Source organism: Brienomyrus brachyistius, chromosome 20 (genome assembly GCF_023856365.1).
Source record: "Brienomyrus brachyistius isolate T26 chromosome 20, BBRACH_0.4, whole genome shotgun sequence".
In the NCBI taxonomy this organism is placed as follows: Eukaryota; Metazoa; Chordata; class Actinopteri; order Osteoglossiformes; family Mormyridae; genus Brienomyrus; species Brienomyrus brachyistius.
In genome coordinates, this window is record NC_064552.1 from 6373820 (window position 1) to 6395281 (window position 21462).

Here is a 21462-nt window from a genome sequence, read left to right on the forward strand (position 1 = left end):
ATATGCAGTACAGTAATACTTCATATACAGTGTTGCAGGCCCCTCCTTTTTCAGGCCCCATATTTTGAAAAGTACAGCTCTCAGAATTACGTGAAATGAAACCTGTGCATGGAAGGTAGGTCTAAAATGACCTGGTCAATCCTCACAGGTGTAGTTGCATTCAGCATGATAACTTTCCCCCCTTCAAAAGTATTACTGTTATACTAGGTGAGGGTGGCACAGTGGCACATTGGTTGGCATTATTCTGTCAACCCTCTGTGAGCGTCTCTGGCTTGGCTCCATGTGTCATTGTGGCGTTTCCCATGGGTTCTCCAGTCCCCCCCATGAGTGAGTGAATGGTGTACGAGTGTGTCCTGTGATGGGCTGGTGACCCATCCGGGCTTGTTCCCCAACCTTGTGCCCTGTGCTACCTGGGATAAACCCCAGGCTTCCTATGAGCCTGATCAGAATATGTGGTTGGATTAAGGATAGATACAAACTCAATCCGTGCTCCTAAATTCTGTTCTTGTGTTTCTTTTTTTTTTTTGCTTTTTTAAAAAAAAATAAATGTGTGTTTGTGTCACGTCCGAAGCTCAGAAAACAGAAACAAACAGGGTTAAACAGCTTTATTGTATATGGAAAATGTTTGGAAACAAAATACACAATTTTCTTTTAAACTAAACGCACAAAGTTTAATTTAAAAATAGCATGAAAAACTGGCACTCAATGTGATATGGCCAGAAAAAACGAAAGCACTCCCCAAAGAAACAAACAAAAACGTATCAGTATATTGTAGCACACCTTTAAACCGTTACACTGTGTTAAACCACGTTCCAGGAAATGTTTACTTCAACATACTTCTTCAAAATAGCAAAAAAGGGATAGAGGAAACATAGTTCATTCGAAAGTATGGCAAGAACAGTAAATATACATACACACAGAACTGAATTATGAAGTACAGGAGAACTAAATAACAAAAATGCACTGCAGCTACTGGTGCCACTTCTAATGTAAGGTTACGGCCATTCACATTAACATCCCTACTGTTTGTGAATGAATTCATCTACCTTCATAACTTGCTATTGCTATTACGTATAAATTTGTCAAAGTAACCTAAAGCTTCCGAATCTCGCTATGCTCCTGTGGATGCCTTTATCCATCCGGCCTACTGTACTGGATATTTCCCATAAGCACAGTTTGCACGATGGGTACCGTTCTGGCTACAGTGCTAACCGAAATCAGCAGACTAGGCTTAGTAATAAAAAAATAACCAAATTAGTTCTCTAGTCGCTACTGTCTTACAGCAATACATCCATGGTACAAATACAGTTTTTTCCTCTAAAATACATGCTTGTATTTAATGCATACAAACATTTTACATTTAAAAACTAAAACAATTAGTTTTTCACCGGTTTAGCAGTTTCCCACTAATCCACTTTCATATATTTTCTTTCCTTACTTGTTTCATTTACAAAGTCCCGAAAATCCCCACTGCCTGCCACACTTCTGCCAGTAGAGGATGCACAGCCAATGCCATTCCCCCCTTCCACAGACTTTCCAGTAGCTGGAAAACTACTAAACAAATGCAAACGGAGCAGACAGCCGTTAAAACACTGTCAGTTTTAACATTGCATGTAGAACCTTGTCACCCTGTAAATTGGGTCAGTTCGCTCAGCACCCCGCAGACATCCAGGTCAGAAGTTGCATTTGTCTATGCTCCTATAAGACCCCCTGAGGTCTGAGAGCTGCCATGAGGGCCCACCGTAGACAGGAGCACGGTGCCATCTGTATAGTGTCTGAATGAGGTAAGCTGACACAACCACACCTGCACCCACAGATCTCAGGTCAGGCGCTCAGTCACTGTGCAGCATTAACTTCTCATAGAAAACAGCATCACAGACTGCGTGGTAATGCTAACAGCATGGGCAGGGCTGGTTCTCTTGCAAGGAGGTTGTAGTTTACTCAGTGACAAAATACTGGTTTTGTACCAAACTACATTCTCCCAAAAAAGTCAATGAAAAACAAACACATTCCATGTACTCAAAATATTCTGCACAAACTGTTCCTTACAAATACTGCAAGATTTTAATTTCTGGAACTTGTCTAAAATAGTACATCTCAATTTGAAAACTGCAGCAAACAACAATATTGTTCTGAATACTGTCTCAAAATAGGCCTATCTCCACTATAACCATTTATGCTTATTCAGACAATGAGGCACTGAGCAGGATCATGGGCAAAATGCATGCTGGTCTGCTCTAGAATTTCACTTGATATTCTCTTTGAACCATGACCGAGGTTAGTCAACGCGTAATCATTACATTGTATGTTACAAAGGTCAGGTTATTAACATTACATGGGTTTTCCATTAGAAGGGACATAACTAATGGAGCATACACATCCTGTATATCAAACGCACACACACAGGCATACTGGGCTCCTGTGTTCATTTCAGATCTTATATCAAGCTCTCACAGTGTCAGCAGGGGAACTGGATCAACTGCATTCGTATTACTGAGTCATGGCAGTCATGTGATGTACGGTACCGCAAGACTAAACCGTTCTGAATTCCAGATCATCCTCAGTAAGGCTAAGCCTGCCTCTGCTCCCCCAGCACCCCCGTGACTCCGTGTGGCAGGGAGCATAGAGTAGCGCTGCCTTTGGGCAGTCTGTGCAATTTCATAGTTGCATCACGGTTTTTTTTTTTTGTGCATATGCTGTGGACTCAAACGTAGACAGAACTGGGGGACTGGGGCAGCCTGTTAGTGAGGAGAAGTCGGTGCTTCCACCGAGACAGACAGGATAATACAGAATGGATGACCTAAGCTTCAAAATGAAGCAAGCACATGAGTTTGGTCTTATAAAAGTGACTCGTCAGAACAAGCTCACAGAAAAAAAAAAAACAAATAAAAATGGGTAAAAACAAACTAATGTTTCATTTGTGGTTATCTAATTCGTCGGCTCCAAATAACGTGGCTCTTTTCGATACACAGACAATAAACTGGGGGAAATCAATTTTGATGTACGAAGTTCGCCTGGTACGTACAAGACCTCGTACGGCTTCACGACAACAGATTTGCAATGGGGTTCCTTTACAGAAACAAAAAGGGAATCACACCTGTAGCCCATGGCAGACAGGTTATTCTTCCTCCTCCTCCTCCTCCTCATCATCATCTTCATCGTGGCAGTGCGTGATCTCCTGGGGCGTCTGGGGGAACAGGTTGGGGGGCTTGATTTCGCTGATGGAGCGAGTCAGTTGGTTCCTCTTGCAGTCGGAGTCCTTGAAGTCCAGGGAGTGGCGGTTGCGCGTGGCCAGCGGTGACTCGGTGTCGTTGACGTCAACGTGGGTGTGCTCCACGGTGGATTCATGGGGCATCTGGGAGGGTGAGACAGATGGGGCAAAACCCCCAGCGACTTAGACCAGACCCTTTGGGTAAACATTCAACGAAACTGTGTCAAATGAGAAGCCACTAGCTGGAGGAATTTTGTCACATTTACTCTTTTATCTGATGCTTCAATCCAAAGGGCCTTACAGCAGAGGGAAGGGTAACAGCTGGGATTTGAACCCATGACCTTTGCATTGCTAATACCATAGGAGCTTTTGGGAGGGGGAGCCTAAAGGGCGACAGTGTGAGCTAGCTGCCACCGACATGCTTACATTCAGCTTATCCTCAGCCACATCCGCTGCCGGGGAACCTGGGTGTTTCTCCGGGAAACCGCAACAGTCACAGCGAACCACACATACCGGTGTGTGCAGCACACATGTGCACGAGTTCACGCGCAGAGCAGCTGCTCCTAGTCCAGGCTCCCACACACTCAGCTCCGCCCTGATTTCCCAACACGCTCCAGGATCTCAGCCGCACATAAACCCAGCGGTCATTCAGTTACAGGGATTAGACACTGGCTTTTATTTCTATTTATAAACTAGCCAGTATTCACCTCCCGTCCATTTCGCTCCATATCTGGAGCGCGAAGTCAATCGGGCGTGTAGTGGTGTTTTATAAGTCAACAGTTAGCGGGGAGTAAATCAAGCTGGGTCAAAACAGGAAGTCGCCATAGGTAGCGAAGGAAAGAGATGCAAATGTGTTCCAACCCCTGAATTCATCAGACCACAAGCCGACACCCAGTCAATACCGTCTTCACTAGGGGTCCCCAACCTTTTGTCATTCAAGCGCTACTTTGAAAAAATGAAAGTGGTCGTGTGCCATGCGCATGTTATATTTATTCATTTCATGTATTAAATGTTTCCCATTTTAGAAAAAAAACATCCTAAATCCAGATCAGCTAAAAAAAAGCCTAGTTTCTAATGAACGTGTGAAGGCATTTTATTTTTAGAATATTCATTACTGTCCTGTTTTTTTCTTCCATGATGATGTTGTAAGTCTAACTAGCTGTTAATTGGTGTTACTGACAGATGATTTCCCATTGGTTAATATCTGCTGGAAAAGGGAGGGACATCCGTGGATTAACACCACGTTGTTGAGCACGATTAGTTTGTCAGATTTTCTTTGTACCAGTTTTTGTGCATTTTAGGCTTGTGGCTTAGAGAGGTTCAAAGTGCGACGTATTGGAGATCCCCAGTCAACACTTATATGAGCTTTACGAAACCGTTCCAATTCAGCATTTCTGACATTGAAATAAACTTAAAAACAACATTCTAAGGCCTTTAGACCTTCAGCCTGTTTTAAAATATTCATCACCAAGCTGATGGAAACTCCGACACTGCAGGCGTCTCGCTGCGCGGTGTGGTTGGCCACTCACCAGCACATGGGCAGCCCTGAACAGGTAGCTGAATGGGTAGTAGAGCAGGTTGATGAAGGAGGCCGCGTACAGGTCAGCGTAGCGCATCACCTGCGATGCAAAGAGGGTCTGCCGCGAGCCGCTGCGGAAGAGGCTTCCCATCATGCCGTAGCACATGTCCATGTCGTGGGTCACTTTCTGGATTAAGAGACGGGGCACACACTCACTTTTTAGTCACAAATGTTTTATAAGGCCCCAGGAGACATACACAGGGCTGTTGAAGGCAAAGATGGAACCTTCCTTGAAAACACTTCAGTTTACAGGTTATTTTGGATTCTGCTTTACTTTGAGTTTAAAGTAAACTCCCTGCTGGAGGGGACATGGATACACCTTTTGGCCTGGCATAAGGACACTGACAACCTGCCTACAGGCACTTCACTGGCGGAACACACATACGGGTCTTGCCGGGTACCTTTATGCGTCTCTGAATCGTGCTGATGTCCGGCCTCTCGTTGCTGCTGCTGTCCAGATGCCTGTGACACAGACGCACTGAGATCATCGTGGGTAAAAATAGAAGGGTTGCTTGGACTTCGTGCCATCGCTTTCAGAGTGACACGCTACAGCGATAACTGGGGGGTGTCGGGGGAGGGGGTGTCGGGTGTACTCACTTGTAGAGTTCGGCCAAGAAAATGTCCAAGCTCTGCAGTTCCTCGAATATGGCTGTAAAAGAGGAACGGAAGCGAGAGCATGTCAGGGGTCGGTGCCGCACGTCTCCCTCGCGGCGCACGCCAGCGGCTGCGCGAGGCTCCGCGGGAAGCCGGCACTCACAGCTCTTGTCGGTCCACACGTGGAGCTCCTGGGCCAGCTCAGGGATCACCAGGAAGGTCCGCCAGCCCTGGCGCTTCTTGGACTTGAGGATGTCCCCAAAGATGTGGTCTCCGATGTACAAGATGTCTTTACCCTTTGCCCCCAGCAGGTCACACACGATGTCTGAGGACCCTGTGGGGGGGGCGAGAGAGACAAACCCGGCACAGTGCTCAGAAAACAGCTGTCTGGGTCTTGTCTGGAAAACTGACAAAAATAATCCAAATCCTAGGGGTCCATGATTGCTTCTCAGAATGACTTTGGGGTCTGCGTGGGTTTAAAGACTCCCAGCACTAATCTTGGTTGCTCTTTATACTGTCCTGTCATTTATGATGGGGTGCCAACCCATCACAGACATATTCACCCTCAAAAGCCGATGATGATACTTCCTACCCCGTAAGACGGCTTTAACACCCCAGCGGAGCCCTGGGACACCGTGGATGTGCACCGCTGCTCGGACGCGGTCCTTACCTCCAGAGTACACGATGCCATGCTGCAGCGGCCCTGTGTAAGTCCCGATCTTCAGCCGGCCCGTCGTCTGAAACGCAGGGCACATGTGGATCAGACTGAAAGTGGATTACCGGGGCAACAAAGAGAACAGGGCAGGGAGGGGGCAGAGGGCGACCGGCTACTCACAGTGTCCACCTGGCGGAGCACGGTCCCCTCGCCGAAGAACAGTGGCTTCCTTGCATCCACCAGGATCAGGTCGAAGTAGGACTGCCAGGATCGATGGGCCGTACCCACCTGAAGAGAGCAGGACCCCGGCTCAGTGAGATAAACCCACACGGCACGCAGCCGTCAATGAGCACAGCCTCTGCTGTGAAACGGCATGGAGGCGCCGAATCTGTATTCATAAACGAGGAACTTTGCCTGGGGCCTGTGTGGGCTGGAGATGAGGTGCCTATCGACAGACTATGGTGAACCTAACATTACACATTACAAACAGGCCACACTATCCCGACCTGCTACTCTCCAACCCGGCAATTTTCGCCATTTTGTTAGCCACACCTAGAGCAATGGCCATCTACTGGCCGACTCTGAGATACAACCTTGGCTTTGAGTTGCAGATGGTATTTGCCCCCCAGGAGCCATGACCTAGGTAATACTGGGTAGGACCCACTTTTTCCTCCAGAATTACAAGTTATACCAAACTGTGTTTTTTGATCCTGTGCTCTTGGAATCTGGCCGTTCTCCTCAGACCGCTCTCATGAACAAGGAATTTTCAGCCACAGAAATGGCTTCTCCAGCATGTTTCCCATTCATCACACCATCCTCGGCAAATGCTACACACCGTGATGCATTAAAATCCCAGGGAGGTCACTGTTCTTCAGACGCTGCCAACAATTGCACCGCGTTCTAAAGATCAGCCTTCTTAGCTGTTCTAATGCTTAGCTGAACAGTAACTGAATCCCTTGACATGTGCCTGTATTGAATTTCAGCCACATGATTTGCTGTTTGCATTAACAAGCAGGTGTATCTAAGAAATTGGCAACTGCATGTAGAAGAAACATCATAAACTAAGCAGCCAATCAAACATATCAATAAGGTAATATTCTTGACTAACCTTTGGCCCGTGAGGAAAATCGAATAGGTATGTCATGATTTTCTGGAAGAGAGAAACAATATAGAATTAAAATGATCAGTTTTACAGGATTGCCAACTTTCAGTTGGCTGGAGTGAGATTTTCAAATAGAAACAGGTTTGCACACACAAGTGCACACATTTACATGTATGTAACAATTTTATTACCTTGTAAATAGTACTTATTTTTTAGGTTTATAATGGAATAATATAGATTTGCTGTAAGATTTCTCGCATGAGCATAAGAGTCTGAAAGCATGGGTGTCACGCCAGATATGTAAGAATTGGTAACCCTGGTTTTACCAGATGCCGGTATACATCACATATAGTATGCAGCAGGCAGATGATTATGTAGGAGTTACCGTTCAGCGCATTAAAGAATGAAGAAGTGCATGAAGGCAGTAAACGGTGTTGTTTAAAAGCAAGACTCACGTCGGTGTATTTATAGTCGCTGTTAGTGGCCAGGAAGACCTTGCCGACTTCAATCATGCGACTCAGCAGAAGAGGTAGCTTTCCCTGAGTGAGGCAAACAAAACAAAACCAACTTCACTGCTGATGAAAGGGAGTTTCAAAGCTATACTGGAAAACAAAAGGCTTTGAAAAGAAGCAGAAACGTATAGGTTGAATTTTCTGCCCCATAGAGGCTTACATTTGCTAAACAATTGTGCCAACTACTACCCATAATCCACTTCAAATAATTAATGAAATTAAGGATGAAAATAAGGTCTTTTTTGGCTTTCTGATAAGGGTCACATCAACATAGGCTGGGCACGCACACATTTATTAACTGAGTGGAGCTTCCGTGCTATATACTGTGAACCATCCATCCACTCATCCATCCATCCCCGCTTGTCCAGTGCAGGGTGGCGGTGAGCATAGAGCCTTTAATGCATACCATCCATGCTGAAGACATCCATGTAATACCTTAGTAAGTGTTCATGTACATGCAGTATATAACTGTCTGTGTATTAGCAGTGGTGTCCAACCATTTTTACAGTGATGGCTACTTTCACAAAGAAATTTTTCTGGTGAGCTTCCAAATCCCACCAACCATATTACCGTCATATTACATATTTTGCCAATCAGGGAGCAGAATGGAAGCTGTGATCGACTGATGCCTCAGCGATCAATTGATAATGTCTTAGTGACCGACTGGTTGAGCGCGGTTAATATTCCACCAGTGACTGCTACCTTCAGGGGCTGCAGCTGTTCTTTGCGGTTGCTAGCGCATCATCAGGCTAGCTTAAGACGTTAGATACTTTGATAACCACTCACTAATTCAATGAAAAACAGGAACAGGACCGAAGGGAAATTTCACCTAATTTTTAAAGCTTGGAGTTATCTGGTGTATTGCCAAGGTTGATAAATTTATCACTCTATTAAACACCAGTGCAGATAAACTAACCAAACACGCAACACGAAACAACATTTGATTGTATCTTAAATTATTTTAAAATGAGACACAAGGATTAACATGTGTGGGGGGTCCAAACGAGTTTTCAGCAGTAAATTACTATGAAAAGACACAATATTTACTTACATCTTTTACCACATACTTCTCCAGGTTTTCTACAGTTTTTTCCTTCAAAGTTCCCTAAAATGTTTGGTGGGAAAATACATGGATTTAAAAAAATGACAAGACTTTGTAATGTGTAACAGGAAGATAAAAGGTTATCACACATATAAAATATTTATGCAAACACACAGGCAAGGAGAAGGAGCAGCAATATCCATATAATACAAAAATACAATAGCATTAATATGACTGACGATGACGGTAACGTGTAAGAAGGAAAGACAGGGGCTGTGGCTCTTTAAGGGAGGGGCGGAGTCTGGGAACCACCACCTGTTCAGATGGCTCAGCGATTCAGGCCTCTGGTCGCTGGTTCGAATCATGCCCTCAGCAGAGTAGTCATATGCCTGTTGGGCCCTTGACCAAGACCCTGAAACTCCCAAAATGCACTAAGGGTGTCAGGTAAATGACTGATCCTGCACTCCTACTCCAAGCTTCACTCTCAACTGTATATGTGCATATGTGTGCGTGTGATTGTGTATGTGTCTCAATAGGAGGGCATGATGGAATATATCAAGAGGTATTCCAATGTATTTGTGCAAATGGCAAATAAAGCATCGTTCCATTTCATCACCCTTTGTATAAGAAGGAGCTGTGATCCCATACCCTGCCCAAGGCCTGTTGACTTTCGGTTATGTCGTGTGTTCTCATTCATCCCTCCAGCCTTTGTAAAAACCCATCTCCACTCCTGTTCCCTAGAACCCCATTCTCTCCCCCAAACCTAGTGGCAGAAGGTTCTGTGTGCCTCAGCCTTAACACCAGCATACCTTGAAGTGAACCCAGTCGACAGCGTCTCGGACATCCTGGAACATGCTCTTGTAGGACATGAAGAGGTCCCCATCCTTAAAACCCTTTTCACAGCTAAGGGGGCAAAAATGCAGGACCTTGTGACGACCGACCTGAACCGTATACGCAACTGACATTCTCACATGCTTGCTTTCAACGAGATAGTCTTCCCTTGTTTGAGGTGTCCAGCCAAACAGGAAAGCTTTCTCCCCCTAAAAGACCAACAGTCATTTCAGAGGACGTGCATCCATTTCAGATCACAAACAGTCAGATCACAACTCTTTGTGAGTGTTATTGCATTTCATTGTTGCTCCTGCTCACACGATCAATTACGTGAGCGGCTTATGATAGGCTACTCATTCAGAGGGGAAACGGAAATGCAAGGGAAAATCCAATTTCTCCGTGCAATCTCGTCAGCATTAGTAAGTACATGCATGGCTTGCCGATATGCCAGAGTTTTTCATGCAATTCCCTACTGATGAGATAGAAAGATCTGGAAACAACGTGCAAGCTTCATTAAGAAGGGAAATTAACTCCAAGATGATCAAAATAAAAAGTGCAAAGTAGTGGCAAAGAAAGCTCTCTTGTAGGACAGACAGTGCATTTTCTTCTCTGAAACAGACTGATTTGTAAACACCCATTGGAATCAGCAGACCCCTCCCCCCCAAAACCCTGCTCCCTGAGGCATGTTCTTTCTTTTCACTCTCCCGCAATACTCCATATATGCCAAAAATACTTAATAGCGGCATTTTGTAGGTATTATTTGCCCAGCCTCTTTCGGGGTGACTCATCAGCATCTCCGCAGGCTACCATTTATCAAAGGACATTTTCAGATGCCAACGGCAACAGGGTCTTACCTTGCATATCTATCACAGTTGGTAAAAAAGTCTACCAAGCATGCAAAGAGGTAGGTCTCTGCAAGAAAAAAATATTAAGAACAAGGTTGTAAAACCTTTCCCTTTCCACAAACGGAATAATGCTACATGTGCACCCATATGGTAGCACTTTCCCATAATTCCCATAATACTGCACATACTGTATATTGTATAAACACACAAACAGACAAAGGGCTGGTCACCTGGCAGGTTGAAGAGGGTATTGAGGATATAGAAGCGTTCCGTGTCGTCCCGTTGGATGAACTTATTTGGATACAGCTCTCGAATGTCAGGACTGAAGGACAAAGGTGAGGATAACAGGCCAGTTGAGTGAGTGATGGATGAACGTAGCCGAGAACAGTCCCACGGTGAAGGAAAATGCTCAGGCCAAATAACGGAAGAAGCTCATGTCTGAAGTCACTCACCCCCGCAAGAAGTTAAAGCCGTGGACACAAACCAGGATGTTCCCATAGGCATCCACCTTCAACAGGTTCCCATACATTGTATCAAACACCAGGCCCCTTCATTGATAAGGGAAATGGCGACATCAATCTTCGGTCAATTGTTACATCATCACTCTCAACGTACCTTTTCCCTACATCACCGCCACAATGTTTGACCGGCTGTTCCCATGTAGTCATTTACATTGTGAGTGTAGTTGTGAGATTTATTCAGATAATGAAAATGGCAGCCAGAATTATTGTATAAACTTGCCAATGTAAAAGGGACTCAGATTATTTTTGCAGTGTACGTGAACAAACGGCAAAGGCTTGTATAGAAACATTACCCCTTTGAAATGGTTGGTAACTCAAGATGCAAGTCCTGCATGCAGATGTATTAACAGGTAAAGCTACTCAACACACCCCACAGGGCAATCAGATCATTTAATATTTAAAATCATGGACTTGCTTTGCTAGCCAGCGGGTGTTACCGTCGACATACAGTGGTCTGTATAACTGAAAGCCAGTCTGTTCCTCACCTGGTAGGGAAAGTCGAATCGTAGACAAAGTTGAGGAGTTCCTGAGGGTATCCGATGGAGACCAGTCTCTCCACAGTCAGATCGAAGCCCAAGGATTCGTACTCCGGTGACTTATATACTACAGCCAGACAGATAAGCTGCTATTAGAGGAATTTCTCCTTTTAAAAACCTTGGGCCCCTTTCAACTGTTGAAAAACCCCACTAGTCGACCAGCCTTTAGCAGGTGCAAGTTAGTTTTATGAGGAGGAATAACATGTATTTAGTATAAGCAAACTTAAAAAAGTTAAAAAACAAAATCTATGAATGATGAATTAAGCCAATTCAAATATGGAATGAGGTGCGTGAAAACAATGATGAAACAATATATTAAGGACAAAAATCCTTGTTCTTCCATGACATTTTCGTGATTATTCTGTGAAACTCGAGGCACTGGGGGAGAGATCTTTGCGTACCACTCACGAAGCCGGAAGGGATTTTACTAAATGGCCAAGTTAACCAACAGATTAATGGGCTGAATCACCCACTTGTTGAATAAAGCAGGAACGCTGCAAAGCAGAGCGGCGAGAAAACGACGTGCACTGAGGCCCCATGAGCGGCTAACGGCTGGATCGCGTGCAGATAGGGTGCGATGCGGGATCCCGCGGCACTGTCCCTGGCCATCCTCCAGGGGCACCATCTGGCCTGACATTTAAGAGGAAAGTCGGCCGCAGCCTCAGGGCCAAACAATGCCAAACATTGTGGGGCTGTTCTGAGGGATGATCTGAATGCTGCGCTCGTACGGAAGGCCTCTGTGATTCCCGCCAGATTCCTTCTGGGGCACAGTACCCCCTAGCCACCACCCCCCCCCCCCCCCATTTCCCCCCAAGAGCTGGTCTCGGCTACAAAAGCAACTATTTTGAGGCGGTGGCTTTTCGTCACCTTGCCTGCCGGCACTCAGTTTTTCTGAAGTGCAAATCTCACTCGACCTTGGAAAGTTCTAGGCTGACCCCTGCCCCATAGGAGTGTGGAAATTGCTCAGGCCAAAGAAAACAAGGGGGAAAAAACAATTAGGCAAAGATAGATAGCTTACTCTATACAAATGTATCACATTTATCTAGCATTTTTGAGAAAGCAAGGTGAGGTAATCCTTTGGGCCTAGCACAGGGGCCCAAAGGTGATGCCAACGCTGGGATTATATTGGCTACACTCCCGATCACAGGCACAGGAGCCTATCCTGCTGAACCACACAGCACCCCTACAGTCTTCCTGGGTAATTTCAATGTTTACACACTAACAGTGACATCTGCAAGGCGTTGAGCCCTCTGCACAGTGTGGAGTTATTTAAGACTGGGGTTGCTAGTCTCCAGAAGGTTTGAGGCACCCTGCTCTTCTCCAGGTCACGGCAGTCGGTTGTTAGTCTCAGTGCTTGCGTGGCTGAGAGGGAAGGCCAGCAATGCATGGCATGGCATGTTGAGCTCTTCTCGAGCATACTCATCTGACCAGAAATATGCCTGGGAGACCGCAGAAAACATCGCCTCACTGTCAAACTCACTCTGCTTCATAAACGAATGTGCAAAAAATAATTTACGGTTAACTGAAAACATAATACAAGCAGGTTAACCTTGTGGGCATGGGCTATGCCTCAGATCTCAGCCTCTATTCCGACATTCCTCAGGTGATTGTTCTGTACAGAATGCCTCATAGAGAACGATTAACTTTCACTTGGAAGCATGATTATAGGGTGGAATCTTTAACAGCCATTATCAGCACACAAAATATTCGAAGAACAGTAATTTTAAAAGTGAATGAGGTGTAATTATCAAAATTACAGCACGTCAGAGGTAAGGCAGTCTACCTTGCTATATGCCACATACAGCACTGCAAGACAAGAGGATTTATCTTAAACAAACGAGGGGAATCAACTTTGTGTGGCTAGAAAACTGTACAGGTACAGATATTAAGCTCAATGGCAAGCTTTCCCTCATCTGCATACACAATGAAGTATCTTTACACAAATTGTCAGGGGCATAGTCATTCATATAATGAACTAATTACATTGACTTTTTCTTTTCTAAATTCATTTTTCATCAAACTTTATAATCCTGCTCCTGTAAAATTTATATATTTAACCGAGTTTAAAGTTTTAAGTGTGTGTCATGCACATGAGATTTACGCACCAATTCATGATGACCGTGGCATAACCTACGACCAACCCAAAATTTTGTAGTTCATTACAGGAAAAGAATACAGTGCAGAGCTGTACCATTTGTGTTCTATAGTGGCATAAGACCAAGGGCACTCTATGGGAAAGGGGAAGATTTGGGACACCAGACAAAAGGAGGAGACAGATTACACACTGTGACATGTCCTTCTTTCCGTTCGTTGCTGCTTATTTTGCCTCACATGCTGTGTACCAGTCAAACAGTAACTGCACGGTAACCCACTTATACACTCATATGAGGCAAGAGGTGAAAAGATGCAGTGAAAATAGGATGGGCTAAGATCATCAATGAATGCCGAGCAGCACCTAGAAGGACTCAGAGTGGTCAAGGGCAGCGGAGGGGAGGTCCTCAGATGCTGGAGGTTGCTCTACACTTTTCAGACCATGTTTTATGCCCCACTTGGCGCTATAGACCAATATTTCTCAACCTGGTTCTCAGGGACCTTCAAACAGTCCACATTTTTTACTCCATCACAGCTCCCTTTAAGTCTGGTCGTACTGGGAGCTGGGAAGGAGCAAAATTGAGCACCGTCTGGGTGTCCCCAAGGACCGGACTTAAAAACACTGCTGTAGACAAACTCATATTTCTGCCACACTGACAGCTCCCCCAGCTCTGGTTCCATCTCCTTTATATCATGGCGTGAACACACTCACTGACAGATAATTATGCAGGCCGCTAAAAATGCCCGCCTGCTCCTCTGCCAGCAGTGACACAGGCAGCATTGCCTCACTTTCCAGTATCGCTTACATTTCGGGATAAACAGACCCATGTCAAGTCCAAGAATTGTGGGGGGGGGGACCTATTTATCCTCCACGGGTTCAGTCTGCCTGGCAACCTTCTTCTGCTTGTCATGAGACTACAAACAATATGCATTTTACACATGCAATTCTTTCTAACAAACAAACAACTAACTCTTGCATTCTGAAATTCAAGCTGACTATTATTAAATGTAGAAGGGACTTCGGGAATAAACAAGTGCCCAGAAACTTGCTTACTGCGAGCCGCATCACAAGTGGTTGCCTTCCATGCACACTGTTCCTCATTTTCTGTCTGTTTTTAACTACTGAATATGTGTATTTTCTTCCCTGTAGTACAGGTGAAACTGCCTGATCCGCCACAAACCGTCTTCCTGATTTATGTAAACCTCATACTGACCTACAGTTACTTGTAATGCTCCCACACAAATTGTATGATACCTCAGTATATTACTACAGAAATTAAATTTCACTAATGGGCCTAAATATGGTACAACTCAACTAGATGCCAAACTGCCCTAATTGGTCTGTGGTATTGTGTGGTTGAAAGTTTCTGCCATAAAACAACAGACAAAGAATGAAGAAACCAACAGAGACATATAAAATAAGATTTGTGGTACATAGTTATTTAGTAATCCACATTGACGAGATGAGAATACTGCATAGTATCTTTCCAGTATCAAAATACCGATGAAACTGCCCCTCTTTAAAATATTGTTTTTTGATGCACATAAACAGGAAGACAATGGCAGATGTGCTCCATGGTGTCTCGAAGGGGCAACGTTCAGAAAACCGCACAAATGATGCGTAAACTACGACCCTGCCACGCACCGATCGATTACACAGGTCACGCGAGTAACCAACCTCTGAAAAGGCGTGCTATTTTAGACAGTTTACCAGAAGAGCAGCTGAGAAGAGTGGGCCAGAGCAGCACTCAGATGTAAAATAAACACCCAGCGCCATTTTCTGCCCAATATTTATTTCCAGGGTACAGGGCAATATAATATTAACCAAGTTTAATGTATAAAACAGACCGTGAAGAAATTAAACTCAACACTACACAAATATACAGCTAGTAACATAATAACAGATGATCATCATGAAAGCAAATTTTGTAGCACCATCACGTTTGTTTCCTACTTTTACTCTTGGCCGGCGAACGAAAAACAAGCTGTCCGAGGTACAATGTATCATCTTGGCATAACGATGTTAACAGATGCTAGTGAACTTTATCTGGGTGGCTTTTCTCATAAAATATACTGAAGCCAACAAGCTATAGTTACACTGCTGGCATACAATTTGAATATTTTACAGTACACTTTCCCTTTCATCTCCTTACGCTAATAAACAGCATGTACAGTGCTACTAAAAAGGACTTACTTACATGTTGTAATGCATATGATACTTTTCGGAAGATATTTAAGTGTTTGGTGGATACTGCTTAGCACTTCATTAAGAAAAATAAAATGATCATCCAACATCCAAAAGTCCGGCTGTATGTCACTTACCTGCTAAAGTGTAATCCATATCAAAACCAAAGCATTTGATCTTCTCCATTGCCAAACTTCTGTTTACAAACACTCTGAGAAGAAGGTAAAGAATAAGATCAGCAAACAGAATTTGCCAGCGTGGATTGAACAGTAAGATGTATTTCTACCAAGGAATGGCTCTTGTGTAGCTTAGGATGCCTTATCTGTATGTAACAGGTTTGCAAATAATGTGCGTGTATATATGTCATTACTCACAAAACCAAAACTGTTATGGCTTAGAGGAACACACTAGTTGTTGGGATATCATCAGGAGCAAAGAGAGCCATGGATGGAGGCTGAGCTCAGCAACAGGTCCAGCGAGGAACTGGACTACAAGCTTGTGCATCTTGCCAGCACTGTGGCATTGCTTATTGCACTGATGAATCCCCACTTGCATTGGCATAGATTGCAACTCCTTAGAGTAACAGGCAGACTGCGTATGTGGAGCGGCCTTGCTTCAGCACGTCACCTTACGGAGACAAAGGGTTCCTTTGTTCTTCTGCGTCCTCAGGCCCCATGTTGGTTCAACATAGCCACGTTCTTAAGCAGCCAGGAAGACCACAAAGAGAGGCATCACCTCCCAAAGGCAAGAAATTATTATTTTTTTATTTAAAAAATAATAATAGAATAAAATAAAGCGGAATTTTCAGAAAGTGTTCAAGTCTTCTAGTACTCATGGGCCAGTTTCTGTAATTTTTCAGCGCGCGCTGAGCATCATTTACGATTTACCAATTACGATGGCTGCTGAACCAACCCACTGCCATCTCTCAGCAATCAGGCTCTTAGTGGAGCACTCCAGAACCGGCCGTGAGTGACACAGATTCAATCTATTATCTCTTACAACAATGTAGGTGAAAATAGAATAACAACTTTGATTAACATGATTCAGTGTAATTGGCTTTCAGTATAAAACGAAAGGAAAGCATTACACATATACCACTTCTGCTTACCATATTAACAAAAACATCAAACATTTCCAGGAGTGTACACACACACACACACACACACACACACACACACACACACACAAACACATAAAATTCTTTGGGTGGTTTGAATCCAGTCCCAGTGTAATTACACTGACAGTTGTTCAGAATTAACATGACATTTGCGGCAAGAACTTTGCACAAAGTAAGACAAACATGCCAGAAAAAGCAAGTGAACGTGTCCTTAGATGCACCTTCAGTTCCAGGGTGACAGCCAGTGTGGTATTATATTGTTTCAACCAGACCTCAAGAACAATCAATAGCAATCATGGGGAGAGAAGATACAAGTAAACTTAATGATTACATTCACAATGTTGTCGTTTTCTTAACAATTAAATAGCAAATAAGTGCAAATGAAACAAAAGTGAAACAAGAATCAAACATCTGAAATGTTGTAAAAAAATACAAATATTCCCAAAAATATTACAAGTCAGTTAACTTTACACTTTTTAACACACTTGTGAGGATTAGGATGACCTGCATGGGTAGCAGAAGATGTTTTTCAGTGTGATTTACACAAGAGTTCTTGTGAAATACATGATAACAGCACACAGAGGAGCCATTGGGGGTTGTAGGTACAAGTGACTGGCCCGTTTCAAAGACAAAGCAACGGAAAACTATTTTCAAGGCGGCACTACAGAATAAGGCATAAAATAAAACCTCTGAACTGACAGTAACATGAAATGTAAACACGTGGTATGTTTAAATTCACACAAGAACCACAAAGAGTCTTATTGACAATGATGCTTTAATGAAGAAGATATTCTTCCTAGAATAAAAACAAAACCTAAAAAAAAGCTCTACCACTGTTCCATGAATTAGCTGTCCAGAAAAAAATATATTAATACAATGGTAAAATACAACAGTAGGGAGAACATACCATAGCTATAAAAACAAGAGACCGGGTTTTTTGAACCATCATTCCCTGAAAAGTCCAAAATAATTTTATTCACAGAATGCCCTAATCAATCAGCAGTTCAGACAAGCAAAACAACCACACTACAAATGCCCTTCAAAAACATCTAAAACAGCCATGGATTATGTGAAGTCCCTTTGCAAGCCAACCCTTGAAGTTTCACCTATCCCAAAAACATTATACCTGTGGTAGGCTTCTCGGCGATACTTCTTCATAGCAAGTCCGTCCATGTTGGCCGGAAGGTCTGCATAGTTCTGTAGACGGTCACTCCAAGATGTCGTCATTTTTAGTGCCTCAAAATGTAGTGTTCTAAAAAAAACCAACAAAAACACAGGGTGAAACAATGGGCTATGATCAGATTCAACAGATGGACTTTCCCCATTATTAGACTTAATGATTACAATCACAATGTTGTTGTTTTTTTAACAATTAAATAGCAAATAAGTACAAATGAAGCAAAACTGAAACAAGAAACATAAAAATTTAACAAAATGGGACATTCATACACTAGATATCTTTTTACATAATTAAAGTGGGAATGGTGCATAATATTGATATTTTATTCTTTAACCTGAGCTACAGCTGCTTTCTTAAAACCAGGCCATGAGGATGGGCTTTAACATGGCTTACAGGTGGCCTGCTACCAGAAAATATGACGAAAGATACCCCAAATATGATCCTATATTTAGCCTCAAAAACTCCCAGCTAAGCCTGACAAGCACATTCCCAGAGCACAAATAGTACTTTTCCAATGGATGTCCAGTTTACCAGAGGAGCAGCAATGCACAGTACCTTGCATGCCTCATTCATCTCCATTAACATCAGTAGAGCCACTGGGAGGCAAGAGGGCAGCTAGCCTGTGTCAGTCATTCCACTGGAATAATTCATACAGGCTGGTGCCAAAGTCAGAGGCCCCCCGTAAGGAAAAACACTGTGCCCTTCCTAATTAAGCAAATTAGACCAGGACTACTTAAGTGAGGAAGGGTGCCATCCTCTCTCACACTGAGATAGACAGTGACAAAACAGTAAGCATGGTGATGCCATCAATGCTAAAGCAAGCAGAAAAGGGAAAAGAAACCCACTCAACATTTTTTGAAACCAAGTAACAGCAGATATGTTTGTCTTTGTAACTGATTGGTTGCTGAATTTCACCTTTGCCCTAACAACTACAGATAGCCAACATAAAGATGTTTAGTTAATGTTTATTTTCTTCTGTCAGACCATTGTGCCCTGCAAAATCTTCTATTTCCACCCATCATTAAAATCCTTGAGTGTCCTTCCAGTCATCCAACCCGGATCGATGTGTCCTCGCAGTAAATGACACAGCAAGATAAACCGCTTAGACACACTTGTGCACTCGGTTGAGAAATGAAGTGTTGCAAGACAACGTGCTCAAACGTAGAAATAAGAGTCTAAACGCCTAAAGTCAAAAAGACAACGAAAAGAAATGTAAAAACTCGGTTTTGTAAATCTAACACGTCAGCTGAAAGGAAAACGTACAAATTGGATTCACTGTCAGATGTGGGTTCCCGTCAAAGTAGATACCTTTAAATTTCTTCCCCAGTACTCCAGACAAGGCATAAACGGCATTGGTCCTTGGACATGTAGACCTCATTTCGATATTACTTTTACTCACACAAACAAAACAGCACGTTTAACCGCATTTGCATACACGTCCACAGAGAGAACGAGAACCATTATTCTACTTTCAGACCCTCACCTCCCTCCCCCATCTACAGGACGTGCACATCTCTCGAGGAGGGATTATCTAGTCTGCCCATCACGACCAGCTGCATTAATCCGAGTCCAGGACGGAATCTTTAACGGATCTCCAGTAAAACCCACACATCATTACCAGAGGCAGCCACAGCTGACGCTATACACATCACTACTAAGGCAGAAAGCCCGACAGTACCGTTAACGTCTACATAAGATTTTCAAAAACAAAAGTTAAATCATTTCATTACCGTCAGTAAGGCATAAAACCAGAGCAAAATATGTGTAGCGCTGGACAAACCGGTATATATAAATCACGGCCTGTCAAACCCGACCTACAACAGCTGGTTAAAGCAAGATAAGTAAACAGGTAAATAGGGGCTATGAGACGCGGCTGTCGGTTACGTTACCCGTGAGACTAACCGCCGCACTCCTAAAATTATAGCGGTAATAAAGTCACCGAAGTGTCCGAAGACCCCCTTAAGACAAATATACAGGTAATTGCCAGCAATTAACATTCAGTTATGCACATCAACCAGCGGCAAAACGGCAGTTAGCCATTTTTCTTTGTCCTCCGAAACTCCGATGTACTTGAGCTAAGGGCTATTTGACAGCTTTATGTTAACATTTCCTCTCAGTTTCGTTGGCTGAGGTGCTATCACTAGCCGGCAGCCGTCCACCCCACTAATCGAAAGGTTTTTTAACGTATATCAATCTCCCTTTTACTGGGAAAAAAAGACACTTATTGCCCCCCTTGCAGAGTTTAATACTGGAAATAAAAATCCAGCGATCAGCCAGTCAGCTCTCGGCACAGGCCGGTTTGCTGGCTTCCCGATGCCTCGCCGCACATTCAGGCAACGGTCTAATTCTCATGTATATGATTTAGGGAAACGTGTCATTCGAATGTGGCCCACAAAACCTCAGCTACTCAACTCATAGTAATAAAAATGTGGAAAAACACGACTCGCTCGGTAGTTTCATTAATGAAAACGCAGGGCACAAGATTTAAGGCACCTACCTCAGTGCTCCGCAGCGCTCGCGAAAATACGCATGCGCCCTAGTGCGACGCGGTCCCTAAGGGGCGGCAAGAGAGATGCGCCTGCGCTTTGGAGCGCGTTCACGAGTCCAAGTGACACGTTGGAAATTCGCTGCGCATAGTTCAGGGCCAAAGGTCCGCGAATAGCGGTCAAAAAGACACGAAAGAAGCATGTACTTATTCGAGAAAGTCATATGCCGGAAAATGAGTATAAAACTGATGGGAAGTATTTTTTAAATACTTTGTGTTTAATGACTAATAATATCCCGCTATCTTGACCAGGATAAGTGTATAATTTGTAGAAAGACTCAAACATTTATTGCAGTACCCAAAAAAACGAGACATCTAGTGGTCGTTTTTGTTAGCCTACTTGCTACATCTTCCCATGCAGCTTTTAAACGAAGTATGAATAAGAAACGGAATACTGTAGTTGAGAAATAAAGCGTAGAAAACAGGTGGACTATTGGCGCACCTTTTTCTTAATGATACTTGCTACCTACCTCACCCATAGATCAACGCTACATATGTTTAGTTAGGCCTATTGTTTCGCTTCCACAAAGAATTCTTTAAACAGTAAATTGCACAATGATATCCATACCGTTTTAAAATGTCACTTCCTTCTGACGTCATGGTCATAACTATTTTTTTAAATATACTGGTACCCAAGAGCAACACGTCAGCAGAGGGCAGCATGCCTCTTCTTTAGATGCAGATTATTTGCACGCACAATCTAAATAGGGAAGGCTTACTTTATAAGAATAACAGGCTCGTATAAAGACAAATAAAACAAACCACGTATTCTGTGATTATGTTTGTGTTTATGTAACAAATCTTATAAATGATTTATATTAAGTGGCCACTGCCATACAATTTAGTATATATCGAGAAAGATATATTTATATAGTGAATCATGAAACTAATTATAATATGTAAGAAAATGTTGAAG

The 21462-nt window shown here is 43.5% G+C and overlaps 1 protein-coding gene across 4 annotated transcripts; it reads right to left on the bottom strand.

Moving 5' to 3' along the window:
* Positions 1-590: 590 nt before the first annotated feature.
* nt5c2b (5'-nucleotidase, cytosolic IIb) lies at positions 591-20593 on the bottom strand. Of its 4 annotated transcripts, none has more exons than XM_048987693.1 (18): positions 20499-20593; positions 17948-18073; positions 15842-15915; positions 11378-11495; positions 10824-10919; positions 10602-10693; positions 10381-10438; positions 9505-9598; positions 8705-8758; positions 7597-7680; positions 7148-7189; positions 6220-6327; positions 6055-6121; positions 5548-5718; positions 5388-5439; positions 5192-5252; positions 4741-4917; positions 591-3355 (listed from the first exon to the last, which is right to left on the bottom strand). In XM_048987693.1, exons 2-18 carry the CDS (start codon positions 18046-18048, stop codon positions 3119-3121), a joined length of 1686 nt encoding a protein of 561 aa, XP_048843650.1. In that variant the 5' UTR covers positions 18049-18073; positions 20499-20593; the 3' UTR covers positions 591-3118. The 4 variants fall into 4 exon arrangements, with proteins under 4 accessions (XP_048843650.1, XP_048843651.1, XP_048843649.1 ...); XM_048987694.1 differs by lacking the exon at positions 20499-20593 and adding an exon at positions 19310-20389; XM_048987692.1 differs by lacking the exon at positions 20499-20593 and adding an exon at positions 18557-19213.
* Between the last annotated feature and the right edge of the window lie 869 nt (positions 20594-21462).

Excerpts from the sequence above, each read along its gene's own strand:
- nt5c2b (XM_048987692.1), bottom strand. Across the intron at positions 9,599-10,380 it reads AACTGTGATAGATATGCAAG|CTGTGAAAAGGGTTTTAAGG; the intron begins GTAAGACCCTGT and ends TTGCCCCCTTAG. Across the intron at positions 7,190-7,596 it reads GCGACTATAAATACACCGAC|AAAATCATGACATACCTATT; the intron begins GTGAGTCTTGCT and ends TCTCTCTTCCAG.